The sequence below is a fragment of the Zootermopsis nevadensis genome, unplaced genomic scaffold (genome assembly GCF_977971745.1).
Source record: "Zootermopsis nevadensis isolate Lab colony 2312 unplaced genomic scaffold, Znev_1.0 Znev_ptg000020l, whole genome shotgun sequence".
In the NCBI taxonomy this organism is placed as follows: Eukaryota; Metazoa; Arthropoda; class Insecta; order Blattodea; family Termopsidae; genus Zootermopsis; species Zootermopsis nevadensis.
Genome location: NW_028259152.1, coordinates 6,588,580 through 6,610,289, shown reverse-complemented (window position 1 = coordinate 6,610,289; position 21,710 = coordinate 6,588,580). Strand labels below are relative to the sequence as shown.

At 41.2% G+C, this 21,710-nt stretch overlaps 1 protein-coding gene across 2 annotated transcripts in view; it reads right to left on the bottom strand.

Moving 5' to 3' along the window:
- Nucleotides 1–21,710, bottom strand: part of LOC110827701 (uncharacterized) — a 145,403-nt gene that overhangs the window by 83,870 nt on the left and 39,823 nt on the right. For both annotated transcript variants that reach the window (XM_087352165.1, XM_087352164.1), the window contains exons 15-27: nucleotides 20,759–21,110; nucleotides 19,718–19,972; nucleotides 18,833–18,976; nucleotides 17,031–17,357; nucleotides 16,193–16,365; nucleotides 14,703–14,811; nucleotides 7,015–7,178; nucleotides 6,339–6,560; nucleotides 5,609–5,853; nucleotides 5,314–5,486; nucleotides 4,894–5,161; nucleotides 3,662–3,892; nucleotides 2,476–2,608 (exon numbers count right to left, since the gene is read on the bottom strand). In XM_087352165.1, coding sequence (XP_087208291.1) covers nucleotides 2,476–2,608; nucleotides 3,662–3,892; nucleotides 4,894–5,161; nucleotides 5,314–5,486; nucleotides 5,609–5,853; nucleotides 6,339–6,560; nucleotides 7,015–7,178; nucleotides 14,703–14,811; nucleotides 16,193–16,365; nucleotides 17,031–17,357; nucleotides 18,833–18,976; nucleotides 19,718–19,972; nucleotides 20,759–21,110 — 2,796 coding nt within the window. The remainder of the gene's footprint in view (nucleotides 1–2,475; nucleotides 2,609–3,661; nucleotides 3,893–4,893; nucleotides 5,162–5,313; nucleotides 5,487–5,608; nucleotides 5,854–6,338; nucleotides 6,561–7,014; nucleotides 7,179–14,702; nucleotides 14,812–16,192; nucleotides 16,366–17,030; nucleotides 17,358–18,832; nucleotides 18,977–19,717; nucleotides 19,973–20,758; nucleotides 21,111–21,710) is intronic.

Genomic DNA, 21,710 nt, shown 5'->3' with positions numbered 1-21,710 from the left:
ATGGAAGAAAAGGCCGTTCTAAGACTTGCATGGTCCTTATAACACACCGGTACATAAAGAATTTTGGATCCGTAGCCTACGTAAGTTGTTTCTATGTGGACCCCAGGAGAATAAACAATTACAAATAAATGTGAATGTTTCGGAAGACTGTCATTTCAACTCTGTTGTGTCCAAACATTCTCCTCAGCCGACACCATTTTTCATACAATTTTATAACAAAATACGTAGTAATATTTTTAACAATTTTATTTAAAGAGAAACTGGCATTTGTAGTAGGGTGTGTTATGTGGGGTTCTGATACCGTCAACGAACACAAAAGTATTTATTAGCCGACTTATTAAATTAAGTTGTTTCTTACAGCTGATGAGCTCAAAAATTCTTGACGTAGTGTTTCATAAAGATAGTTTCTGAACGTTTCTCTCAACGTACGTCCCTCAGCTAGCTGAGCTTTCATACAGAGAATTAGGTTAATTCCATTAAACAAAGTTGCACGGTTTTAATCATTCCCCTTACCGAAGATTTGTACAGAAAGTAAGACCTCATAATTTGGTTTTCGTGTATGGGAAACAATTATCGATCGGTGAATATTTAATGCTATAACGAACAAAGATCATTTATGATTGTGCAATGTGATGTCTGCAGTAAAAGAATTTTGTGTCTGCGATACATTAACGTCAGGTACCTACAATGAGGTGTGCACAATGGTAATAATATCATGAACACCCCATGGATTTCGCCTCTTCATTCTTATTGTTTATAACGAACAAATTATTAGACAAACGCGGGAATAAGCTGACCTCTGTCCAATTGATACTCGTCTTTTTGTTACAGTAATGTTAGTGGCTGAAGAAAAGATGCCTCGGAGTTGTTTGCACCTGTGATGTGACAGCACGTCTTATCTGATGGTGTCCAAAGAAGATCTGGACGCTGGCCAACATGCGGTAATTGGATCTCCCACCACCTCATAATGTGGGGTCCACGAAGTGGTCTCACGCCTCAAGCTCTCGATTCAATTCCCTACCAGTTCATCGGCTCGAGACGTGTAGTTCCGGGACACGACATCTGCAGTCTATTTTACTAAAGCGATAGCGCGGACATCAGACGTTCATAACGACGCAAGTAAATGGTCTGTGTGAAGTGTCCGTAAATAAGCCGGCACTGAAAGTGTCAGATGTCATTCCAAGGAACTAGTAACCCTCTTATTCATTCACAAACTTAACAAGTATCTTAGAAAAAGACAAACAGTATACGTAGATTATGGTTGCTATTTTATAACCTGATTTTACAACCTACCTGAGTCCATACAAGACGTTGAAAACTTGTTGAGTGTAAAGTTTCACAATAGAATATAATTATGACGACGGACGATGGTAGTGGCAGTGACGGTGGCAACTATGGTAGCAAGAAATGCAAACGCGGCTAGGCTGAAACCTATGATGGGGTCTGCTGGAGTCTGCGTTTGGATGGAGTACGGAATGTGGAGAGAGGCAGTCGGTTTTGTGTTGATGCTTTTGGCAAGAATCTAGCTTCGATCGCGGAAAAGTTTTCACAGTAATTTATTTTCTAAAGAATTGTTCTAATTTCAGTGCAATCTGCAAAGATAACACTACAATAAATCGTAAACTGTTCAACACAAAAGACGTTGGTTCCCATCAACTTCGACTCATCATACTACGCCAGTGGTGTAATAATGCATAAAACGATTTTTAGCAGCGCTGTATCGTTGCTAGTTGTTTAGCGCATAAAGCTCGCTTAAGAACACAGAATTAAAGTAAATATCTGAACGTTAGACAGATAAAGTATCAGAAAATTACATGAAGTACTGGTATTATTCAGGCGATTACATCGAGAATAAAATTAGCGGGAAAAACGGGCTCATGGAAGAAACAACAGCCGGCGACTGGCCGCCTGAGCTACGGCGCGGCCTGGGGGAACGGATTATATCACAGTTCGAGGAACTTCGTTATTTCCAGGTTACCCAGCAGGTAACATTTCGGACAGCACACGACTGTATACGAAATTAGGGGAAGAACAGATGAGGTTAACTCAGTGTTCCTCGGTTCCTCCATTTAAATGTGGACAACTTCCACGTCTTTCCAGCTTCACCTCTCATAAGCAACCTCATCCATCACCGAAGAACCTTCGGCTACTAAATCTCTCAAGACTAACACTACAATAAATATTACTCTCGTTCCTTTCGTGGTAAATAACTAGCGGTGCAGAGTTTCATCATAACACGTAACGCATCTCGTTACCTCGTGAGTGTGAAATGTCTCAGTCTTTTAGAAATATGGGCTATCAGAGTTTCAGACTTCATAGTGCGTTATTATACGCGAGTTGAGATCCCGTTCCGGAGGCGGTAGAACTTTTTTCTTCTCTTACCGTTGGACCCGGAGACCAAGAACCCCCCTCCCCCGCACTAGTTCCCGTTAACCAATAGTCATGCATAAGTTCATAAAGATGGTACGACCATACCTTGAGCCAGTCCCGGAGCCATATGACCTCGGGTTTGGGATCACCGACGACCTCGCATAGGATAATGACCGTGTCCCCTTCTACGGCTTCAGTCGATCTCGGCTTCGTTACGAACAATGGCACTTTGGAGTATCTGAAATATTAATTAAGTCTTTTATACTAAAATGGGACAAGCTGATCAGCGCGTTTTATACCATTCTCGACAACGTAATCTTTTCTTTATTTACGAATAAACACTTCACTGACCTTCAGTTCATTTGGATTTAACACAAAAACTAATTGATATATTCGAGTTTCTTTGTGTTGAATCTAACTTCGGTGCCGCATACATGCAAGGCTATTCAGCGGACTAGAAAGAACTCGGTAAAATACGGCCAGTGGAGGAACTCTTAAATGACTCTGCTGTTACTGTAAAACTATTCACATCTTCATTTTCTTTAAAAATGTTTGAATGAACAATAGGCAATTCCTGTCGTAAAAACGGCAAACCGGCTGCTGTACGTGTTTTGATGACGAATCCAAACGTAAATTTTAGACCAAGAAAACGTAAAATATACACGTTACAAGCCGTGCAAATGTGCGGCAAGACAACATTCATTTAAATAAAGAGATTTCATACATGTCGACGGATGTAAACTAGTGTGTGTCTTGATATTGTGAGATCTGATAATATTCCGATTTTTTTTTTGGATCCTACGTCTAAATTTTACTTTTCTTAACGGTCGAAAACAATTTCACGTTTCGCGTATTTCTGTTCAGGTCCCATAACAGATTAATTATTACGTATTAACGTTTCCATCGCCACGACACACCTAAACCAAAACTTTTGGCTTACTAATTGTGAGGAATATTTAAACGGACACACAAATTTATGTCAAGGCAAGATTATAACGTAAACTGTTACAATGAGAGGAGCGAAAGACGAAGACGGACAGAGAAGAACGACGATTGGGAATAAAACACTCACTCAGCGGAGAATCTTGATCTAAAGTCGATTGTGCGGGGATTATCTCCTGAACTATCGCAACACCAAGGAAGTTTTAATAATAATACGGCAGCTGTTGTATTATACAGCAAAATATTGAATTTGCATTCCTACAATTTTAGTGTCCGACGTCGTTACCAAATGAGATATGAGAGTTCTTAACGGCGGTGAAGACGACGAAGTATCTTGAAGGGTACTTACGGGATCTCGGGTCCAATTACAGTCGGCAACTTGGTGGTGGGTGGGGCGTCCATCACTTGAACGTTCACTCGGGTCGAGGTATCGGCGCGACCCACCTCATTGGTTGCCGTGCAGCTATAAACGCCGGCGTCGCGCGCCGATATTCCAGCCAGTGCCAGTTCGACGGTACCGTCGTGATTCAGAGTCATCACAATGCGACGACTTGGGCGCAGGCGAACTCCGTCCCGGTACCTGTCGCAGAGACCATCATAATTCTAGGGCAATGGAGACGTGGCGATAATTTTATTAGCGCATGAAGCTACAATTCAAAAAGGTACCGGGTTCAGTCTCAACCGTAGCACGCATGAAAATACACGCATTATTTGGAAAGCTTTAAAAGGAAAAAACTTCGACGTAGGTAGGACCAGGTGGGAATATGGACCTGCGGGTTCCATAGGAGGTGGGTGACTTCTTGGCTAACTGAGCGATTATTAGCTTCTCAACAACAACTCTGCTCAATGTGGTTGTTCAGTTCGCTTATGCCTACACACAGGCCTGCGAGAACAAAGTGCGAAAAAGTGTTCTAAAAGATAGCTTGACAGCTTCGAATTCAGTGACTACAGTTCAATACTTCACTCAGGTAATTTAAAGACACACGGCCCCTACTGCATCTTAAAATGCAACCCGCAATGGCGAGTGACGTACGAGTTGCTGTAAACGGACCAGGAGAGATAACCATCTGTCCGAGGCACAGTGCCACGACTCGGGGCCGGTACTGCCCTTGCTTCAAAATGAAAAGGTTTCTTTGGCGAGAATGTCTGTCTGTCCCGTAATACTATTCAAGTTCATGAAACTGACCTCGATACCAGAAAAGTTCCGCTATGAATGGATTTCTGGGGTAGATTGACCTGGCGCGGCGCCACTGCAGCCTACATACGAGGCAGGTACTAGTAAATCTACAATTGTCCAACCTTCGATTTCAGAGCGTTAAACTCGATATGACTGCAAAGAACTAAATATCATATAGGATTTGAGACTTTCGCGGCGAGTACAATCAATAAAATCTTCTCGGGCATTCAGCCGCGTTAACTGGTTACCGTAGTAAACCGACGTTTCGGAAACCAACTCTGTCCCGATCATCAGGGTTCTGATGTGACTGGATGCCTCGGAAGTCGCCGTTCACGCTTGTAGGTAGGAGTATTTCATGTAATCAGGGTGTCAGGGCGTTTACTGAATTCAATCGTCCTGCTCACCACATGACGCCCACAGAGGGGTAGGCCTCCACTTGTGCCGACAGCCGCAGTTCGCCCCCCTCTCGGACGGAATGCTCCGGTTCCAGCTCGAACAGGAACTCCGGAGCGACGTATGCCCGGATCCCTTTGTCCACTACCAGATGACAACGACACGACACGGCGCCGTTCGCGTTCCGAGCGGTAGCCGAGTAGCACCCTGAGTCCTCCAGTCTGGTATGGCTCATCTCCAGCGTATGGAAACTCTCCTCGCTCCAGAAAACATGGCAGTCTGCAAGGAGAATAGTTTCTAAATGTTTCATAGAAGGGAAATAAGTTTTTCAGTCTTCAGGTCACAAACTGCAGCGGAAAGTAGCTATTATTTAAGGTTTATAAGTCGCTTTCAGGTGGGTTTTGGATCGAATTTCGCCAGTGCCGTCGTACCGTCTTGTTTGACCACCTCTCCGTCCTTACTCCACGTCAGTTCGGGTTGTGGGCGCCCGGCGACCTGGCAGGTGAGACGCACAGGATACGTCATTTGTACTCGGCGGTCACGAAGGCGCATAGTGAACTGTGGCGGTGTGTCGGTGACCGCATCCTGGTCATCCTGGATACCACTGCAAGAAAAAACATCAGGTCACTACACCAGTTTTGTTTGGTTCATTTGCTGACACCTTAAACCCCCGAAGATAATATAACATAAGACGGTGGTTCGGTACACAGAATAACGTTTCCTCACCGCTTGAGCTTATGGTCCGCCTCCAGAATCTTGGGGTCGCTCACCACGAACAGCCGCGCGAACGTGGAGACGCGACCCACCTTGTTGGTCGCCTCGCACATGTAGCGGCCAGAGTCTTCATCCCTCAGTTCCTGGATGCTTAACTGGCAGGTGCGCAATCCGTCGAAATTGGTCACGAACCTCGGGTCGTTCAGCTCGATGCCGTCGCGGTACCACCGCACCTGAGGCACAGGGTCGCCACGTACCTGCAACAGTTCCTCACATTTACGATCTGTCTGTCCCTGCGAGAACCAACTCACTTTCATCTTTATTTGAGATTCTTTCAGGTGCTGTCCGCTTGCTTCTACCTACGACATGTAGAAACTTACGGTCGCTCTGATGGTCAAGAAATTTCCCGGCTTTTATGGAACCCGAAAGTAAATCAGCGTGTTCACCAGAGCCCTGCAACGCCTCACATCTCCTGAAATCTATTTTAATATTATCCTCCCACATGCACCTCAGCATACGTACCCTGTACTCATTTTATGAAATAATTTATCTGCATAGGAAATAGGTTCTCTATGTTCTGTGAACTGTTGCGTACTTTTGTAAAAAGTACGTGTTTTCCAAATATCGTAAAATGTATTTATCGTAAAAATAAAAAATTTGAAAACAAGAATCTTCATTTCTAGAGAATAGAGATGACGTGTCGTGGTAGATACATACACGAGAATATTTGCGCCATTGTTACCTGGCATTCCAGGCGGATGCTGGAGCCCTGGAGCGCCTTGAGCTGTCCTGGCAGGATCCGGGTGAATTCCGGCAGTTCCACTTTACGCCCGACCGTTACCGGATCCGTGGTGACAACGGACTCTCCCCAGCCATAGCGGTTTCTTGGCGTCACACGGAACTTGTACTCCGTTCCAGGTTTCAAGTTGAACGCATCAAAAGTGTTGATTGGGGAAACACCCATCTGCCAGGAATAAGAACATCGATTGGGCGCAGTCACCTTCAAAACACTTTCATTGACAGAGGTATTTTGTGGGTTTTCTTTGTTCTCCAAACAACCGCTTGTACAGTGCAAGTAAGTAGGCTACAACCGTCCCATTCGGCTTACAGCCTTTGATCACTCATATCATCGCTGAGAAGTAAACAAAGTCAAAGGAAAAACAAACATTCCAGTAGGACTGCAATCGGCAAATGTGCAGTACGCACAGAAAGTAATTAAGTAACTCAGAAATATGTAGACACACATTTCAGAAGTTTCCCCTTAACGTAACAGTGTCTTAATTTCGGAAATCCTTGAAAAAATCAGTCCACATGCTATTACATAAACCATGTTATGTGTAACTTATATGCTGCTGAACCTGTAAACATGGCCTCAAATTCTGTCCGGAGTAACGTCTGTACTTTTCTTGAACACAAACCTCGATCCAGCGGGCTCCACCGTCTCCTCCGAGGATCCACGCCTCCACACGGTACGCCAGGACCGGGGCACTTCCACGGACCTCAGACTTGGGCCAGGAGAGCGTGACCCAGTTGCGACCACTGTCGACGACCACAGGCTGCCCGCCGACCGGGCCGGGAACATCTGAAGACAGATACACATCACCTGTAGACCGGCTATTCGCGAAATAATTCTTTCGATGCGATATGATGGAAAGATAAAACAAGTCGTGTCATACAAATAAGTATTATTTTCATTTTCGGTGTATTACGTTCGACATGAACCCAGTCTGTACTGAGACGATGAAGTTGAAGACTGGATGTATGTAGTATGTGAACACACGTTCTGCCAGTGAATAAACTGTGTTCGCACCTTCACAGCTTTTGCGCAACTGACGTGATCAGGGGCCTAGCTACCAGGGTGGCCTTGACTGGAGTGTTATAAGCGAGGTTTGAGAAGTGTATAACACGCGGCTGGACCAGCTTCTGACATTTTTGTGTCGTAGAACTGTCTGTTGTTGGGTGGCGTTTTAAATGGTACATCCTATACATGCACCAAACGCTTAAACAATCAATAATTCTGAATATTACCCGAGTTTATATGGATTTCGTATGATTCGCAAAGCAAAAGTAAATGATTTCTTTAAACAGCATAAAAGAGTTAATATTTGTAATGGAGGCAGGGACTAAATATTAACAAATTATTTAGATGAGCTTCAAAGCGTTAAATCCAGTGCTGTATCACAAGGAAGAATAACTGAACTGCACAGTCTCTAGCCTGCTCACTTAATCGGTCGGCAAGAAACTGAAGTACGGAAATCTTGATCTTCAACAAACAACTTGAGCTACATGTTATTAGTGTTTGCAGCTACACTGATTTTTTTGTAGTTGGGATAACAAAGAAGGAAGTCGGCACTAAGTGAACGATGCGTTTAAGCGACATATGTTTTCTTAGACAGCATGTAATTGAGAGAGTTTTCCAATTTGTAGCCGTTACAAGGTTTCTTTGCCACGTATGATATGTGTACTTGAATGAAATTACCTCCGTTAAAAAAAAATAATGGAACTGTTAACAGCAATATATACTATAATTTATGTGAAAGAATGTTAGGTACGCTGTCATGTTCCTAATAACTTCATGATGAAATTCCTGAGACTTGTTCAGCATGATCGGCAAAAACCCCAAACACAATAATGACTCTCGTCTGCAGTAAGGTGGTTATCGGCAATGTCACTGTGGAAACATACGCCTGTGAAATCAACTGACGCTTACTTACACGATCACAAAGAAACGGAACTCAATTGCCCCTGGTTCAATTACTGGCACCAGTATTATCACTGGTAGAATCTGAGGTCTTCAAGGAGGTGAGTCCGAAGATGGCTGTCTTCTGGGTTGTTGCTTCGTGTAGTCCGGTAGAAGTTTACCAACTTTTCAGTAGTCTGATGACTCATCGTCCTGATGATGGAGGCAGTAAGGACCTCTGAAACGTTGGTAAACTTCTACCGGACGACACAGCGCACCAACCCAGAAGACAGCCATCTTCAATAAAGTACAGACCGCGCTTATCTGAAACCGCTGTCGCCATGGTAGCCGGGGTTACAATATATTAATTTTAAGCTGCTATCAGTTTACAGAACGGCAAAGGAAGAATAAGAACCGGTATCTAAAGAAGTGGAAATGAGACAATTGATTCAACTATAATTCAGCACATTACACGAAATTCCACTCTGCGATTCTCTTCGAATGGCAACAATTTGTAATAATGTACTAATATTGTGTGAAACATTAATAAAATTGCTGTCAAATATGTTGCAGGACGGACTATGTTACTGTGAAACCCGGTGTATGAAAGGAAGAATAAAGCTGTAGCTCTTGGCAGGTTTATTATATCTAAAACCAAACTCTGGGTTATTCTCAAACTACAAGTAAATTTCCGTGACGATCTGTTGCAAGAATGTGAAAATGTAAGCAGAATATATGAAAATGATAAGTACGGAAATGAACAAGTTAAGAAACGTATGCTTTGTTCAGCAATTCCGGCGCGTTCGCTTTATTATTATATCTCGGTTTTCGACTCGTAAATATAAAATTTGTTGGTGTGTTACAAATGACGTACCGTAAGCTAAAACAGGCGAGGCGGATAAAAATAACCTAGGGACTTCGTAAAATAACTAAAATTTATTTAGTAAATAGCATAATGTGGTTATAAAAGTTGTACCGGACCAATAAGCTCGTACACTATACGGAACGACCACCACATTAAGAAACAGGACGCAATGAAGGCAACGGATTTTGTGAATTTGTGCCAACTGAAAAGGAGACAAAGAAAACATGTTTTTCTTTGTTCAACACAAGAAGAGGATTGCGTTATATTCTGAGCAATTCATCACTGTCGTCGAGTTCTATTAACGACCTCATTATCTGGTTTACTTATTCCTGAAATTAACTAGTTCCAACAAACAGACTTAAAAAATCTTGAAATAGGCTACGACCGCTTCCTTCACAGTCTTTCCAGTTTTACCGAACGTATTCACCCTCTTCTTATTCTTATTATCTTATTCTTCCTATTCGTACATCATTCAACTCTAAATAAATAGCCTACTGCAGTAAACACAAAGTCGTTAAAACATTCTACAACCGACTGAACTATTTTCTAAGACAGTTCAATTCACAACTTGTCATTCTGTTTCTCCAATACACATTTGAATACTGTCGTTTGGTGTACACTTTGGTCTTACTTAAATGTGAAATAGTAAGGAGCGAAATTCTGTCCAGGAAAGTTAGTTCCCACGACTTTCAGATTCGGATTTAAAAGCTTTTCCATACTATACGACGTTTTAGACGTAGGGTTACTGCTGCCTGCCACTTGCACAGAATAATGCTGCAATAAGAAAATTCTAATGACTTGTTCAACCATTATCTTTCTCAAGGCGACAGTCACTGAAATCTGATCTTGAGTCACTCGAACCCAACACTCATCGAAATCAACACACTGTTATAGCTATAGGTGCAATTAACTTGAACATCACTCATTTTTAAGAACTAAAACGTATTCTGAGCTCTGATCTTGACTCTTTAAACGTGTCTATGAAATCCCGAAAGCCCGCCTTCAGATTCCAACCACATGTATGAATATTACCATCAAGGAAGGCGGTTGAGAGCTGAAGACAATATTTCAAAACAAAACACGATAAGAATCACCTATACACTTCACACGTCATAACAATTGCAACACATATCCAGAGCACTAATATTCTTAAAATTATTGCACCTTTACAGAACATTACATAATAAATACAACGGTACGTTACAGTATTGGTGTATGACCATTCACGCTGGTAGCTACAACATTTGTGGATCGTAAGATACTGGAGCGTCTGCTGAATTAATGGCTTTAGACACTCGGAAAGTGCCCTCTCACCTTGATAGTCTGTGAGGTAGAGTAGGAATTCCGAGATGAGACAATTTCTAGCAGCCCAGCAGCTCCTCAAGCCTTGAAGGTTACCCTGACAAGCATACCCGGGATAGCACGAGTTCTTCAGAATATACGTATCTTCCTCCTGCTGGCTATCAAGGCAGCAGCCATTTGCCGCCAGTACAGGCATAGTGGAACGTCGGGAATGTAGCCGCGGACTCAACTGAAATCCGCAAAGTCAACCCCTTGCACCAGCAGGGCACTAAATATAACCTGCGCACGGATGAGGATTGTAGGTGGCGTGCCGTCTCAGTTTTTCTAACGCCTTTCAGTCAGCAGGTATTTTCTTTTTATTTCTGTTGCAGGTGTTAACATATTGAGTTGGACACCGCTCCTTGCCTGATGTGAGGCATATTTGACATACACAATGTTTCTGGACCTGGCTGTACTTCCGTCTTCCGCTGATTGGTTGTCAATATATCGTTATTTCTATTGCAATATTCGTGGCGATGGTTGGGATGGAACCCAGGACATTTTGAATACTATGCTAGTAAGTTAATCAGTAGTCGCCACAGCTTCTGAAAGTTCCAGGTTCAGTTCCACTAATCGTAAATACTACTTCTGCTGCTGTTGCTGGTGGACCATAGTGTGACTCGGCTTAGTTGTTCACACCTGTTGACGTTCGGCCATCTGGAATTGTGGCAGAAGGCTAGATGTTTTATTTCTTCTGTATATAATACTTTAATCAACCAGACGTGCGTTTAATAAACTAGAACACATGACTAACTGTGTGACTGCCGCTGAGTCACATCTGAACGTCTCACAACACTCACGAGCTATTTTCAGGATCGAGTTGGTGTCTCCGTGGCCCTTACATCGGGGCGCGATACCCACATCGGCCACTTCGGTGGTGCATGTCGTTCCGACTCTTAGGGAACAGTAACATAAGCTTGGTGGCCTACGAGAATGGCTTCAGGGCGCTATGAAGTGTACCGTCTCCCTTGTACTTAAATTATTTAGCGACGGTGTTTCATATGCAAAGGTTAATTACTTGCCACCAAACGTTGTGGGATGATTACTTTGTAGATAATGGCGTGGAATATGGCAGCCGTGGCCTATTTTTAATGTACTGTATACTCATTTGCTAAAAGAACCAGAAGGAACTGTGAGCTGCCTCAGGCATGTTAACCTACACAGCCGAGCTTCGAACTGAGTACCTCACAAATACAAGTCTAGAGAATTACCGCTAAGCTAACCTGCACTATGCAAAAATAGCAAGGGCTCTGCTTCTTTCATGAGCTAAAATTTACTCAAGAGTCAGAAAAGGCGGAGTTGGAGGGTGAGATTGTGGGTGAAGGTAACATTCACATGCTGAAAGAATACGTTTCTCAAAATGTAGCTTCCACCTCACTGTTATTGGGTGATTTTCTGACGTTGCGTAATCTCTTGATGAGTATATTTACCTATCTCGCAATTCAGGGGGATGGGCGTCTCTAGTGTGGCCTACAAAGACCCTGCTATTTTAAAACGGCATAGGCCTGTATGCTATTAATTAAACCATCACTCGCTCGGAAGTTTTCAAAACGCTCCAAAACAAATTCAGACACATGAAGGAAATACTAGGTCTTGCATTCCTCTGCTTGCTGAGGAGGTGGTGGCGTAATTAATTTGGCATTCTCCACACTCTCACGTTGCCAACAACTTCCTTTTTATTCGTCCCAGCGTATTTGCTTACCTTTACGCTCATTTCGTCTACAGTCGTGGTCAAGATTTCATCGGTTCTCAAACATGACTGCCCTGTCAAATACCTTCAATTCCCGATATGACATTAGAATGTTTGACTTTTTTATAAATTCTTAATAGTCAATTGTGAAAGCAGCTAAGCTCGTAATATAGTAAATGATGATCTTATGGGGTTGTCACATGTGTGCATGTGCGTCGAACTAATGACCATATTTCCACTCGTGTTATAAAATAATGTATTTGAAGGGCAATTTATCTTTACGTTTCCGATTCCCCATAGTTCATCCCTAATACTAACAAGGAACGCTGGACAAAATCTGCGGCCTAATTTCTTTAAAATTTTTGTCTCAAAGACGGCACCAGAAATTAAAAACAAATCGGCGCATTCACGCAGGAAGCAGGAGCAAATAAGATAATGAAGATTGAGGTTTCAATGGCGGTGAGTCTGAAGATTCATAATTTGTGTTCTCCACCGAGTACTATTCATCTCATCTCTTACTCAACCCAATGTGGGTCTTGGCCGCCTATTTTGGAGGTTACTTGATCTGTTTAGACATTTGGTAGGATTTCTTGGACGAATGATCAGCCCATCGCAAGGCCTCCACCTGTACAAGGACGGCACATTACAGAAAGACGCCGACGAACATCTATGCTTTGAGTAGGAGTCGAACCCACGGTCCCAGTGTCCAAGCCCACAAGGTCCACGCCTCACAGATCACGTAACACACACGATGGAAATAATAAACGTTTTGGTACAATATTTTTGGTTGAAAAACCTGAGGGGAAGGAATCACTTGGAAGGCCTTGTCGCAGATGTAAAATTATATTAAAATAGAACTTAAATAGTACGTGAGAGAGTGAACTGGTTTCATGTGCCTCAGGACAGAGGCCAGTGACGGGAACTGTAATGAAACTTCGGTTCCACAAAAGTTAAGTGTCACCTCGTTAGCAGTAGTGGGGAACAAAATAAACAGTTCTTTAAAATAATCTATCCGCTAAGATCTAAGTACGTCAGACGTGGTGTTAAGGAGGAAGGCATAAAATAATCTCTGTGGGGAAATGATCTAATAATAGTTTTCTTACAGACCCAAGGAACACACGGTCCACCTTCGTGGCAGCATCGACTGTGTTTTTGTGTGTGTGGGGAGGGGGGGGGGGGAAATTGGTGTAAATTCTTGCTTTTGTTCTTTTTTGAGATAAGTGTTCTGTGGTACCTCATTCACAATCGCACAGCAACTGGCCCCGATTAAAAAAATTTAACACTAAGCTTAATGTTTTTCTTTCTCGCAACTAATTGTTGGACCACTCAAACATCTGTGCACAGCAAAACTGGAGCGATGCCATGAAAAGAGTGAGAATATAGTTCCTTCAGTGCTGCCAGGTTATGTGGAATCGGACCGCATGACCTGACTTGTAGACCAGAATTTGCCATTGTCGAGTGGCTGATTTGTTTCGTTTAGGTGTAAACAGACAGGCTTGCTGAACTGAAGGCAGCTTCAAGACATTGTTTATGCTAAAAATACGACCTCAAGGTCAGCTCTATTTTAAAGAGCTGGCTACTTACGACCTCTTCTCTCTTATTCAGGGGAAAAAAAATGAATGCAACCTCACTTGGAAATAAACCCAATACCTTTCATTTTCAATTTGCACATTTCAACATAAGGACTTTTTGAAAGTAACAACAACTGAACACCACAGGTCTCTGTTTAGTATTTAAGCTTTATGTTCATAAGGTCCCAAGTTTGACTCTCTTTCTGTGGGCTAACACCCTGACGGGTTATTCATCGTTTTCATCAAAACCTCAAATGCAAAGATCATAAATCATCCTAATATTCAATGCCACATAACCTACGCAGCTGAAAAAGCATCACTAAATAAACTACGAACAACCGCATCCAATGACAGATATAACAAAATACATCTTAAATCTGAAACATTTTTTCACATTTATGTTTATGTTTAGAGAAATATTAGGGAAATGTATTTATGATTGACATGAATATGAAACTTCATCTTTGTCTATGAGTAATGTTAGAGTAAAATGCCAAGGATATCTCTGTACCTAAGAGAAATGGAATGCAAAAGGACCGGAGAAAATTACAAGCCAAATATCATTAACGAGAATAAGTCTAAAATGATGAGAGTGGCGGAACAGACGGGGAATGAGAAATGCATCTGAAAATTCTGTCAGAAACATCAAGAGATGAGATCATTGGAGGGATGCAGTCTGAAAGTGGGGACCTAAGACAAAGTAATTTTGAAGATGTTAACAGCTCAGGATAAGACTTGGTGGCAAGTTTTTCCAGGTTCAATAAAAACAGGACATTTCTTCAGCAGCTGAATAACTGCCAACTGCTAAAGAGAGGGTTTGCACCATAGAGTCAATTAGCCACTGGTAATTTTGGGAATCGACAGAAAAGTAGGTATGTGGTCCAATTAATGTTGCAATTTGGCACTGAATATTCTTGTGTCAGCCATCTTTACACATAAAAATAACTATTATGACTTACCTTTCATACGTGACATCTCGATGCTGTCTCTGATGTCTCGCAGAATGTTAGAAGTTTCCTGAGAGTTCCATTCCAAACTTGGTGTTAGCGATCTTGCACGTTGCCGAATCTGGAATCGCACACACATTAAGTTTAAGAATTGATCAAAGTTGTGCGAAGTCATACATACTATGGTTAAAACCATAATACCAGATTAATTGTTCTATTTCTGGTGCATTCAAAACTGAAAGTTGTACAATTGTACCTATTACCTTTGCCATGTATGTCTGTAGGTCATTGTCAATCCATTTGCATGTTACAAATCAAGAAAAAGGCTAAAATATGTTCCTATTAGTTTCACCACACCTGTCTCTCTCTGCATGTAACAACTCACGAACTACTGAATGGATTTCCATTAAGTTTGATATTGTGCAGTTTTTAGTTCATTTCTGTTTTGGTTAAAATGTGACAACAAATGTAAAGTGTGCATTACTGTTGCTAATCTTATCCAGAATGTTAACATGTAAACAAATTTTAGTATAAATCCCTTAATATCAAATTTGACAGAAATGCAGTAAGTAGCTACAGGTGGCAAGCAGAAAAGAAAGATAAGATATAATCGCTTCATTCAAAATCCCTATTAACCCATTATCATTCCTAATCCTCTTTTCAGATTTCTGAAACACTGTATAATTCCAGTAATGGGCATTGAATCATGTATAACAATAAAAATAACAATTTTATGAGTTGAAAAGTTTCAACAATTTTAAATTCCAGTCGATGAAATTTCTGCTAGGTTACATTAGTGAAAGAAAGAAAATCATGAGGTGAAGAATGAGAGTTTGGTCTTGGTTAAACATTCTGCAGGTAATAAGAATTGTTACAGATGAATGGCTTCAATGAAACGAACAGGATTTAGTATTGGCCTATGTCTAAAAAAGCAAAATGACAGGATTCCTTACTTGGTTTAAATTATTTTTTGTATGCCTTCCGCATATATTAATATGAATACTGTAAATTTTTGTTTGACATCAGATCAGGAATGTATTGCTTGTAAACAAAAATAATAAGGTAATTAATAAATAATCATGAAACTTAGTTTTTACATAATCCATGGAACCCCTCTGCCATCTGGTGAGAGAAGTATAAACCTAATGTGGTTGAAAATATTAATAGAATCTAATGACTTTTTAATGACATAATAAACTGCATCACTAAACCCAGTAGGACATCTACTGTTGAAGAGCAGGTAGCCACTTACAAGCTGTAGACAGAGTTTACATTAATTCATGGACCTGGATCCTCAGATTGATATTTTTATGATTTAAAGAGTAAACTCTGTGAATATCTGGAAGGTGAGCCCAAAATTAGTCACATCATCCTTTTTTATGTCTAAAAAATTTCTATTTTGTTTTTGCAACTTAAGGCTATGTTTGATTTTTTCTTGAACTTACTGGTGTATCAATCAAATTGCACTATTTTAAAGTAGCAAAATCATTAGAAAACTTTACCGTAACGGTGAAGAAGGCTCTGTCACAGCCATAAACATTCTTCGCTAAGATGCAGTATGTCCCTGCATCTGATGCTAGAGCTCGTTTTAGTGTAAGTCGCACATAATCATCCAGCGTTTCCTTCAAAGAACGCTGACTGTTCGTGATGTCTCGTAGTCCCTTCATCCACGTAACTGTTGAGACATACAAGAAGATTAAGTGTCACTGCGTGTTAAAGAATGGCAGTTCTTAAATCTCATTTTTCCTTCCATCCTCAGATCCAATGTTATTTCACCACACAAAACTACAGCAGTCAGAATCTTGTATGGAATTACTTCCATGTGACATCATTACAAATAAATAAATAAATAAATCAGATGTACAGACTCATTCTTTCGTCACCTGTAAGAAAATTACAATTTGTTTAGATAAAGGGCCAAGAATGTGTACTTCGCTTGCTTTTGAATAAAAGTACTGCAGTTTGGTTACAAATAAACGATGTAAAGCATTGAGTCAAAGGACTCACACTGTAAAACCTCTAACTGCATGAAAAAATGCCACCTGAAAGTACAAAGAACACAAACTGCCAAAGATAGCAGGCAAACAGGATACATAATAAATGGCAAGAGATTCAGTAATTCTCATTTTATCTGTTGTAATTCATTCGTTGCATAATGGTTTGTGAACGAAAAAAGAGAATAATATGATAATATGGCTAATATTTCTCATATAACTTGGTTTTCTTATAACATTTATTTTTTTATTTTATATTGCACAAGTACATGCCTGCATGGTGCCTATCATTGTAATGGTTTTCTCAAACAAACTTCATAAAAAATCATTCTATATGAGAATTTACCTTTTGGCTTTGGGTCCCCAGTAACCCTGAAGGATACTGAGATATCTTCGCCAACAGCAACAGACATGTCCGTGTCTGGTCGGTTTATGAACATGGCCGGCTTGCCACCACGCACGCTACCAGGGAGCACAATCCCTACAGTGGCTGATGTGTCCGCATGTCCATAAGTGTTCGAAGCTCGACACGTGTAGAATCCTGCTTCCTTTTCTGTCACATTACTCATCACAAAGGTGTACACTCCCGACTCCTCAAATGTTCGGAATCTTGGGGTCAAGAAATGAAGTGGCTCTTTGTCTCTCAGCCATGTGACATCAAGCTTTGGGGCTCCTGCACAGAGTACCACAGAGTGAAGTTGAATGACGGCCAGCACGGATATGCTGCTTCAAAAATACAGTATTCGAACCAAGTATATTAACAATGAAAGAACCATTAACTCACAAAACCAACAATTTAATGAAGTAACTAATTACATAATAAACTTAGTCAAGCAACCAATGTACAAATGTACTCATTAGTTATCTAAGTAGCCACTAAGATAACCAAACAATTGACTTACTATACAACCAGCCAACAAAGTTATTATGTATGATTTGAGGTTTTCACAGTGGTGAGTATGAAGATTTCTGTCTTCTGGGTTGTTGCGCTGTAGTCTGGTCGATGTTAACCAACATTTCAGAGGTCATCTGCCTCCGTCATCAGGGCGATGTTCTGAAACGTTGGTTAACATCGACCAGACTACACAGCACAACCCAGAAGTTATTATGAACCAAGTACTAAGTAAGAAGTAAATAACAACCAACCAACTAACTAGAAATATCTGTGTATCAGGGTCTTTTTGAATATTTGGTATTTATTCTATAACAGAAAATCTTCCTGCAGTGGAACCCAAAGGTAAATCACCTAACTCGTAAAGCTGGCTGTTTGGTCTGTTCTGTATAGGAGTACCACTTCAATCCAGATCTCATTCTATGAGGTCCATTACAATATATTTCCCAAATTGGTTCCCAAAGTAATTACTTTTATAAGGGTTACCAGTCAAAATCTTGTTTGTTCCTTGTAAGAATACAAAAGTTCATTCAACAGAACTTTTATTAATAGCCCAAACTCAAATAAAAATTAGGTGACCAGGACAAACTTGCCACACAGGTACACTATAACTACAGTTAAGCAATGCCCAGTGGTAGTGGAATGTAGTGTAGATATAAAAACATTAACGCAGGATAAAACTACATGAATGTGGCACATAAACATTCTCCCCCTCTGTCATAGTGTGTACTTGATAGGTGCGCCTAATTTCACATTCTTTAAGCTCTATGATTTTTAGGCACTGTAAACATTTTTTTAGAAGAAATAAAAGTGTGTACATTGTAGACCAAAACTTAGGATACTTGTGGAAAAATTAGGCAGTTCTGAAGCTGTAAACTACCAACAACAAAAACCAAAAAGTGTCAAGTGTAAAAATTATGAACCACTGCGCATGCAATCTTGAGCAAGGTTTTATTCAAATCAAAACAAATACATGAAGCTAGGAAGCTCAGGTTCATGCCCTGACCACCTGTACACCCAGTGTCCATAGCATAGGGGTTTCAGAGAAATCAAAAATCCACCAAAAGAATTGAATTCCATCTGTGAAGTTTGTAGATTCAGCTAGAAAGCTGAGTTTGTCGTTTACTCTGACATTTATTTCTCATAAATCTTATTACGGTGTTCCATGTTAGGAGTTACTTAGATCATATCCAGAAAAGTCACAAGATGGAAACTAATAGTGAAACCAAAGTATCCGGAAGAAGCCAATGACCTACCTTTTACTTCAACTTGGAGGGCAATGGTTCCACCAGTAGGCACAACATGATCAGTAAGCACACTGGACATGTGAGGGCGCCTTGCATCTCGGGACACTCGAGATGTCCCTCTGGACCTCTTTGAAGTAGCGTAGCTATCACGTCCTGCAGGATGAGAAAGTTGACACTTATCAGGAACAGGACAAGTGGTGTGAAATCTCATCTACAAATATGAATAACTAAAGGAAAAAATACATTTGCTTAGGGCAAAGAGAAGAAATATAAATCTTATCGATTGTGGTCTTTAGATGATAAATTCATCTGAAATGTTGGTAAATACATACAAGACTACACGGCATCACAGACCAACAATAATAATTCTGAAATATCAAAAACAAAGCTGTTTTATTTTTCTGAGAATGTGTAACTTAAAACTTCATATTATAGGTCACGTACTAATAACAAAATCTCCTTGGCCACTTCCAGTCTACTAAAATGCATGCACCCATTTTCCAGGCTCAGTCATCTAAATTAATTCAAATTCTGATAACAAAACTTGGACAGGGCTGTAAATTCTAAGAAGCACACCTCATCTGAAGGTGGAGTATTACCTGAAGCAAATATTAAGTTCAGCAGCAGACACAAAGTATGGCTGTATCATAAACATAAACCACAAAGCATTTTATAATTAACAGTGCTTTACATTTAATCTTTGGTAGTTGTGTCCTTCACAATATAATTGTCAATAAATAAGGTTGCCAAAAGCAAGTTTCAGAAATAAGAAAGTCATCTGCAGTAATGTGTGAGAACTAGAACAGAGCTCATAAGCACCTCCATTCAGACTTCGTTGTTTGGTAATGTGGCTCATATTCCTTCATTCAACTCTCACTGTAACAGCCTCAGTACCTGCAAAGTGGACAGTTGAGGATATCTGGTCACTCCACACACTGTTTTCTGCACGACATGTGTACAGCCCACTATCAGTGGTGGCTTCAGGGCTGCTGATGACCAAGCGACACACCCCATCTGTCAGCTCACTCTGCTGGAACCGGCTGCTTCCTTGCAGCAACACGCCATCCTTCAGCCAGGTGATCTTGGGCGGTGGATGGCATCGCACCCGGCATTCCAAGATCAACTCGTCATCCGAAAAGCGGTATGAATCTGCGTAGAAAATAAATTGCTGATCGAGTCGTTCTGGTCTGGCCATTTGTGTTTGCCAAACCAAACGCAGAACTGTGAAGCACTGCATTTTATTCCTTTGACATATGAAGAAGAATGTGAGAATTTTAAGGGATGTTGCACCATGTGGAATGGTAAAAACTGACTGAAGTTTTCTGATATGCTTACTGCTTCAGTCATCTTGGTGACGATGGGTGCAGCAAGGACTTGTGAAAAGTTGGTAAACTTCTACCAGACCACACAGTGCTACAACCCAGAAGACAACCATCTTCATACTCACCACCATTTGAACCTCAAATTATATTGTACTCAACATTTTGAAAGGAAAAAGTGTCATAATAAAAGTCACAGGGTGGTAGCTACCTCCCCTGCTTTGAATTTAGGATTCCTGAGCTAAACTCTTGACTGGATATTTTCAATAGTTTACCTCAGTTTCTTCTTAAAGTGTTCCTGGTTATTGAATACTGATTTCTTTCACGTCTTATACAACTTTCCTAGCTCAAAGAGATACATAAAACAAGAAATGGGTACTAGTGGGTTATCGGGACACATCGCTTTAAAAATAGGTTAGGTTATGTTAGGTTAGGGTTGTTGTTATCTGTTAGTTAGTTCAGTTATTTATTGCTGTCCACACACATTAACCTAAACTAACCTAACCTAACCTATTTTTAAAGTTATGTGTCCCGATAACCCACAAGTACCAAGAAATGATCGGAGAGGGGATGACGTGTATTAACAATAAGGTCGACTCTTCTTGTGTTAAAATACCTTTGATGGGTCTGGTAAACGTGGGTGGTGAAGGAGCCGGTTCGAATCCCGCGAATACTTTCAGAGTGGCTGAGGAGGAGGCCTCGCCATGCCGGTTGCGAGCCACGCATGTGAACTCCGCGGAGTCTCCCGTAGACGCATTGAGTACTTCGAGGCAGGCCAGGCCGTCCTCGCAGCGAGTCTTGTAACGCTGTTCCCCCACCAAGGGCAAGCCGTCCTTCAGCCATTCCACGACTGGCTCTGGGCTGCCCAGGACGCTGCACGTCAGCTTGATGCGGGATCCCTGTGCCGCCGATCGGTCCGTTAGACGAGTAGCAAACGTTGGCTTCTTCCTGGCATCCCTCGGTCCTGACTGCAACTCACGGCAGTGTTATGAACGTGTCAGCGAAATGCAGAGGGTGAGGTAAGGCATACTGGGCAATTTGTGATTAAACAAAATGTTTTAAAAAGAAGTAATAAAACACTAATTGAACATGCGTTATACGAAGCCTTTTCCAAAAACACAAAAATAACGTCAATTAGGGCATTGAGCTGTGGTGTACACAATGACTTGGTCAAGAATTAAATCAAATTATATGTCAGTGATTTTGGAACTGAAACATGCGGACAGATGAACAAAAGTCGCGATCCTTCCTTGTATTTGGCAATTAACTCGTAAGACTGTCACGAAAGGAAGGGGGAAGTATATCGGCATGCGATGTGTATCTCTATCACATCAGCAGATTTTCATGAACCTCTGTATGAATGTTACAGCAGCGTTGAAGCTGTTGGTAACCACCAACAACACTGGTATGGCAGTCGCACGAAAGTTTAACTGTAGGAATAATTTTGACTGATGAAAAGGATGGCACAAAGGAGGATGGTGTAACGGAAGCGTTCCGCACTTGTATTTGAGAGGAACATGGCTTGAATCTCCCAGATTATCGCTGTTTAAATGAGATATTATGGCTAG